Source organism: Egretta garzetta, unplaced genomic scaffold (genome assembly GCF_000687185.1).
Source record: "Egretta garzetta isolate BGI_Z169 unplaced genomic scaffold, ASM68718v1 scaffold151, whole genome shotgun sequence".
Lineage (NCBI taxonomy): Eukaryota > Metazoa > Chordata > Aves > Pelecaniformes > Ardeidae > Egretta > Egretta garzetta.
The window spans coordinates 311231-318863 of NW_009258615.1; the positions used below are offsets into that span (position 1 = coordinate 311231).

At 38.0% G+C, this 7633-nt stretch overlaps 1 protein-coding gene across 1 annotated transcript; it reads right to left on the minus strand.

Moving 5' to 3' along the window:
- Positions 1–5571: 5571 nt before the first annotated feature.
- Positions 5572–6531, minus strand: HS3ST1 (heparan sulfate-glucosamine 3-sulfotransferase 1). The gene has a single exon (XM_009648017.2). The coding sequence runs from the start codon at positions 6529–6531 to the stop codon at positions 5572–5574; it is 960 nt and encodes a 319-aa protein (XP_009646312.1).
- Positions 6532–7633: the final 1102 nt, after the last annotated feature.

Genomic DNA, 7633 nt, shown 5'->3' on the forward strand with positions numbered 1-7633 from the left:
CTACATGGATCAAGAGAAGGGTTCTCAGACTATTTCCATTACTTCAAAAAAAATACTGCTACCATTCGTAGCATGGGTAAAAGTTTCATACTATTGCCAATAACATAACTGCAACTCTAGCAACAAGGAAAATATGTTCCTTTGATTATACATTTCTATTTACCAAATGCATTAAATAACTGCTCACATGTGACGGTGTGGCAATAGTTCCTCCTGTAATCCACTGACACAGACCAAAATAGCTGAATTTTAATCAATTAAAGTTTAAAATATATCAGAGCAAACATACACAAAGTATGTTTTTCACCCCCTCATGCTGTGATTTCCCATTCATTTGAACAGTGTTCTATAAAAATACCATCAGATCATGAATCTATTTCCCTATAGAGTGTTGAAATAATAGTTAACTATAAGACGGATGTGATACAGCAGCAGACTGGAGAGGAAAGAGGATTTTCACAAAATTCAGTAGTAGGAGATAGATACCCTGAGTAGCCTGCTTGGTGTAAGAATACTTCAAGAACTCTTCCTGTTGTGACTGAGATATCTGGACTGAATGGTGTTGTGTCCTGGAAGCTGGCCTAATCATTATTGTGGAAATACTGCTGATTGATCGACTGATTGATTGAAAATCAAGGGGGGGGGGCATGTTAGTTGTTCTGCCATTTTACTGTGAATGCATACATGTTCCTGTCTCTGTAACCCTCATCCAAACTAAAACAAGAAGAATTTTGCTGTTCACCTTAGAACAGTCCTTTGTTCAAGTCAATGTGCCTTCATAATTAGAAACTATGAGTCTGAGTTATATTACCTTTTTTTACACTGAGGGATCCCTCACACACCTGCTCTTGGGGATTTGGCTCTTAAACTGTGTTTTGGCAGAGCATAATGTCAATAGCAAGGAAAAAGATGATGTCATTATGATAGGATTATTGACTTGGAAGATAATTGAAGACATTGCTTTCATAGACAACACAAGGTGAATATCCAAGCCAAAAATTTCATGTCCCTTATCATTAAAAAAAGTGTTCTCAGACCAATGAGACCAGCTGTTCCTATGCATCCAGCTGCTCCCCACCCTGACTTGCATATTTTATATATCCCAGAAGGCATTTAAAATCTGCAGCATCACTGTTGAGTTTATTGCACTATTAACTTAAAAACTGCATTAACAGTTGTGTGGTAGTTAAGTAAAAAATTTACTGTGAATGGTTTATTGTTGCAAGAAAAGGGAGTACTGCTCTCCTTTGCTAATATTCCAGGACACATAAATGTAATTTAATTTTTTTTTGGTAAGCAAAATATTAATACAATTTTTTTCACTCCTAAGATATTTGCATGGCTTCGACCTGTAACTTGCCTTTCCAACACAATTGCAAAATGTCGGAATTAACATTGAACATACGATCTTTCCAGCATAACTGAGCACCTAGGCAGGGGCATATAAATAAAAGTTACTGGGTTAAGAATGAAAAAAGAATAATTCTACAGCTGGAGGGGCACATACTTGCAACTATTTCAGCTGGTGAATACCTAGTAGCAAGTTCAACACACTTTGTTGACATGTTAGTTTAATACTTTTGCCTTATTGTACTTACTACTTTATATTCCTGCAAAATTTCATTCACAATGTGAGCTAAGTTAGGAATTTCAAGTCACAGACTTTGAAAAAGAGAAAGGAGAGGGGATATTCCTCTGAGAACTACTTTTGACGTACAGCCTCTTGCTTGTGGGGTGCATGTGTGACTTTCTTAAATGTCTGGTCAGCCATGCTAGATAAAATAGAAGAAAGATACATGGAAATACGCCTTACCCCATCTTATTTTTCTTTAGATATTTGAAATCTGTGGGGATGACAACAGGGAATGAGAATCCTGGCTTTCTGCAGAAACTGCATCTGAGAATGTATGTAATCAGGGAAACATGAAATGATCAGCTTGGAGCCCCAAAGTAATAAAGTTTTCATCTAAAATATTCTGTGGTGGTAAGTTTCACACACTCATCAATGAGTGTAGCACTACCATATTCCCAATGCAAATAGGCTCAAGCAAGATTAAAAAAAAGGATGTATTTTTTTCTGAGATATTCCAATCCAATGTTGATTTAGTCAAGCACAGTAGATGTTATTTCACTACAACATCAAGAAAAAGGTACAAGGAACAGCAAAGCACATGTAAAAGGATCATACAGCACCAACAGTAAAGGTAGCAAAGTTCTTGATGAAGCAATAACTTTGTGGGGTTTTTTTTTCCCCTACAAGATTTCTTTCCCTTTCTGTACTCTTTCAGCAGTGTTCATGGGATAATCATTATAGTTTAAACTTTGTCCTCTGCAGGTACAATATCTGGCTTTCAAAGGCTCACACTAATCCGTGCTGTCAAGCAAGGGCAAGACTTAGTCCTGCAGTGCCACCCTGATTAACGACTTGATTGGCATTTCTTCTTGTACTCAAGGGGAGTGGCAGGCTTTGAATTGGACATTTAATCCTCACAAAGTTTTCTATTTATTTTATATTTGCAAGAGTGATCACAAACTTGGCTAGCTGCCCTGAGGAAACAAGCCTCTGGAGCAACACCCAAGTGTTGTACTTTAAACCTGAGATGGTAGAGTTTTACAGAAATAAGTACCTGTATTGCATAACACTGGAAAGGTATTTTCAGGGATATTTTCTTTTTCTTTTATGAATAGATGTGTCATAACTTCAAAGCTCACTATTAGTATTTCTACAGTCCCAACTAGAATGTGCTTCAGCCTCCTTTCATTCTCTCTTCACTTTCTTCTGTTGGCTTTTGTTGTTGTTTAGCACTTCTTTAAAAATAGTCTAGCAAATATACTTAAATACAGTAATTCATGTGTGGAAAGTGAACATTGCTCTTGTTAAACTGAAAATTCACACTCAGAATCCTAGTTTTAAGTATTGCAACTCTTGAACTTAGGGCATCTATGGCAGGTAAATATTATCATTATTATTAGTGTGGATGAGATTTATTGTCCATCACCATCACAGCCACCACACAGCTGGCTGTGCAACCTCTAGGATAAGGTATTGTACAACCATGCCATCCCTGCACAAGGCGTAGGCATTCAGTATGGCATGCTGCCAGTGGGCCCCTTTGAACTTAGGGTCTAGGGCATGAGTCATGTGACCTTCTGCTGCAGGATGTCCCCCTGAAGCGGTCACTTCACCTCCTGGTCTCCTACAGAGAACATGCTCTGAGGTCCTAGCACAGTAATAGTGACTCAATGGTTCGTGCTCTACTTCCTTCTGCAGAGACAAGCAGTAGCGGGCAGGAGGGGAACATGTGCACATGTTCTGTTTACTGACAGGCAAGAAACCAGTATCAAGTAGCTCTGCAATTCACGATTCAACACTTATGCCCTATGCTGCCCTGTATGACCTGCTGCAGGTAAACTTGAAGCAACCCTTCTTGTACTCCTCTGGCTTCTGGTCACACATCCTAGTAGCATTTTTCCTTTCCCAGCAAAAAGTTGGTGAAAGTGGTGAGCTTAGTCTTGGACTACAGGGAGGCACTAATGAAGGTGGGATGCCTTTCATCTGGCCCAAAATCTCCTCGGTCCAGATGGCTCCTGCACAGATCACATTAGCAAGGAAATGGGATAATAGTGACCATAGAAAAAATACCGCCCCACCATACGCAAAGCCCCCTGATCTTCTATTTTCTAAAGCTTTAATAGGAGCACAATGGTACTATAATCCTGTTATTTTTGCCATCTGCCTCATGTGAGATTTGACATTATTGCCACCAGAAACTTTCCCTCATTGTTGTATATTCTGGGTCAGCAATGGACCATGCAGGCACAACCCAGTAGCAAACAACTGCTTTCCAATCAATCCACTAGGCTACAGCTAAATTCTTAAGCAATATTTAACTAGAATCTAAGCTCTGAGTTGAATCCTAATTCTGGTCTTCCAAACTAGAAACTGATGGACGAAAGAGAAAGGAAAGATGCAATTCAGAAAATATTTTATTGAGTACAATACCATTTCATTGTAGGCTTTCATCAAAGGTCTACTTTATAAAACACCACCAACCTCTCTGAGGTTGAATACAGCTTGGGCAGGTGCACAAGAAAGAGGGGCAGCATCTGCAAATTTTCATGCAAGCAGCGTAATATGGGTATTTGCATCCAGACAGTACCTTGTCGTAGTGCCCAAGTTTGCACCATCTCACCAGAAAAAAATTAATAAAGCTACATTTAAATTTCATAAAGGATTGTAACAATCAGTTACAAGTTCAAATTTACAGGGTGTTGCCACTGCACATTCAATGGCTAAACTCAAGATCATAAAATGAAAATTAGGAGCTCAGAATGAAAGTACCGTAGTACACCTTGTGTGGAAAGAGGATTAACTCTAACTCCAGAAATTGATGGCTAACAAGAAATCATAAATACTGTAGACAAGGAGAGCTGTAATTTTTGCTACTGTACTAACATCTAACTTCCATTTTTAGCAGATAGAAGACCATAAAAGTTCCCGGAATAGGGGTTAATCTTGCAACACACAAGTATAATTAAGACTTGGAGTCATGGTTCTTGGAAGGAGATTAAACAAACAGCAGTTTTCAGTTGCATGAAGCACCTGCTCAACTCGTAGAAAACAGCCTTATATGGGGTACAAGCATGGTAATATTTATATGAATGAAGTTACTGCTTATTGGAATGCAGACCAACTAATTTTTCTGGCATAATAGTTCATTTTCAGTGATGGCAAAGCATAAATGTGCTATAAAATGTAGGAAGAGTCATAAGCAACCTTGAAAATGTCCCTATATTGCTTAAATTCTTCTCTCAACCCTCATTCTTTATGAAGTGTATATACATTCAGAGACTGTAGGAAGTTTTCAGGTTGACCATATTTTTGCAGCTAACTCTGAATTTTATGAGCTGGTCCCCACACAACCTTTAAAAATCTGTCATGTACTGTGAAAGAATCTGAGGAGCATTTGTTATAACAGTAAACATGAAGGTAAGTACAGCAGTTAAAAAGTCATATTACACACAGACTTCCATTGTCCTTTAGGTGTGCATGTTCCAACATGTAAAAGCCAGTTTATCAGGAAATAATTTTATAAAGCAGGATGGAACAATTTGCGTACTACAATAATATTTTCAAATTAAAAATAAATTATTAAACCATATTCTAAAGAAAGAAAAATGGAAATGTAAAGTTTAGCATATTCATTAGCAATTAGAGGAGAAAGTCCAGAATAGTCCAGAAAGGCTAAAGTATTCAAATAATTCTGAAGGGTTCTGTTGAAATGAATTTCTTATTTATTAAAAAGACAACACATTCTCAAGAGAGCATCTTCTGCAGTGAAATAATTTAGTTTCTTCATATAGACACATCATACACAATGTTAACAACCATGAAAAACAATACAAAATGCTTTCAAATTTAACAAGTAGAAAAATATAACTAGTATATATGGCAATTGTGAATCCAATACTGTACAGAAGTATTTATGGATTTTACAAATAAATTATAGCTTAAATGCCCTTTTCAAAATTTCTAAATGTACACTGGAACATAGGTTCTGAAGCTTACAACTAACTAGCCACAAACGAGTGCCAGTCAAATGTTCTGCCCACAAGCTCAAAAAATTTCTTGTTGGGTTCGTGGAAATACTCATGCAGTTTCTCAAGTAACCAGGTATCTACTTGTGGGTGTGCTCGTCCTTTTGACTCATGTAAACAACGCTCTCTACCACTGTCCCTCAGGCAGTAGAAGCCTTTAGTTTTATTGAAATAAAAGTTTGAAGCATTTATCTGTGGCGATAACTTCAAAAATCTCTCTACCTTCTCTATTTCTGGGAAGGGGTCTTTGATTAGTTTATCCCCATCTACAATGTGGATATGGTCAAGAGGAAAATACTTCAGCCAGTTTTGCATGTGAATGTAGTATAAGCTTCTGTTTATTGCCTTGTAGTCCACATTGAGTTCACCATCTTTAATCAGGAATTGTTCAATGGATGGATACGGCTTGTGCTTCTGCAAGTGATTATAGAACACTTGGGTGTAGTCTGATAGTACTCTCTCACTTGGGTCTCTTAAAATAAGGAGTAGTCTTATTGATTGGTTCATGTTATAAACTCTTTCAGGCACTTTAGGTGATGTGAAATATGCTGGAGTTTTTTCCACGGTGATCTGATGGGGATAAGAGAATGGCATTTGATTAACATACCACTGCAGTCCGTTTCTGTAATGATCTTCCCAGTCAAAGAAGTGAACTTCAGTTTCTGCTGCCGCAATATCTGGATGGAGACTCAACATCTCTAACAAAGCTCTTGTTCCACCTTTTCTCACTCCAATAATGATAGTCTGTGGCAGCTGCCGGCATGATCCATTAGAATGAATGTTTTCCTTGAAGTCATTTTTTTGAGATGTTTTCTTTAAAAGCTCTCTTTGAACAGACTGAGAAGTCTCAGCCTTCGAATTTATAGCTGGTGTGGAAGGCACTATCTGAGGCTGAACAACAAGCAACACAGCTCCCAGCAGAAAAGCTGCCATGACAGAAGTTCTTCGTCTGGTTTCACTCAAGCAGGTAATGGGGCATAGAGTGATTTCCACCAAGAACAACCTTTAAAAGCTGTTTTTGTTTTGCTGGGTGAACATGTATTTCTCAGACAGAAACTTTGCTGAAAGAGGGAAAAAGAAAAGAAAAGCAGCACATTATTTTATACTCGGACATACCACTACTAAAACCACACTACGAGTATCTCTTGCTTTTCACAACTGAACGACCTTTAGCTTTCCCAACTCTAGGCTCATAGATCATTTGGTGTAACTAAATTCTTTAAAATACAGGCACATACAATAATGCCATGAGAAAATGATTTCCAGTCATCGGGAGACACAAACACTCTGAATCTCTCTCCTGCACCCGAGATTCATTCAGAGTATTATTTTTTAAAATCTGATTTCATTGGATTTGAACCACACTCACAAGAGAATTAAGTGCTTTTTTTATCTGCAAGAACAGGTTTATCTTAGAAACAAAACATAAAAAGGAAGAGGTGAGGACTGGACCAAAACAGCATTCCTAAAAGCTGAGGGTTCTTGTAGGAAGTCTGGGAATTATAGCCTCCTAAAGGACCGTGTGACAGCAACCTTAGAAGCAAAGCCTCCTGGGAAAAAGGTTCACACAATATAGATAGAGCTGCCCAACTGTGGGAAGGTAACATTCTCCTAGGAAGAAGTTAGGAAGAGCTCTGGGTGAGTAGTAGACCAAGGAAAAGTTGAATTTTTGTGTCATTTTTAAGTGAAGTTACCATTTGCTTTGTGCTTAGGGTTTCTAAGGGTAGAGTCAGTTAATATGCACTCCGGCCCTGCAAAAAGGTAAGATAATGAAACCATAGGCTATAGTATGACTGCATAAAAAAAAAAATGCTGAAAGAGCTGTGGTTCCAGTCAGGAAAGAAAATACACAATGGATACTTCGGAAGGTCATTTCAAGAGTTAGCCAGCAAGCTGCTATGATGTAAACAACTAACTTTACACTTTTATCAAAAGACTACTAAATACCACCACCAAACTCCACTTAAAGGTCAGGGTGTTTTTAATGCAATGTTTGAAGTGAAATCTTAATGGCCTCACACATAGCATAGCTGTT

Excerpts from the sequence above, each read along its gene's own strand:
- HS3ST1 (XM_009648017.2), bottom strand. The coding sequence starts at position 6,531 with ATGGCAGCTTTTCTGCTGGGAGCTGTGTTGCTTGTTGTTCAGCCTCAG.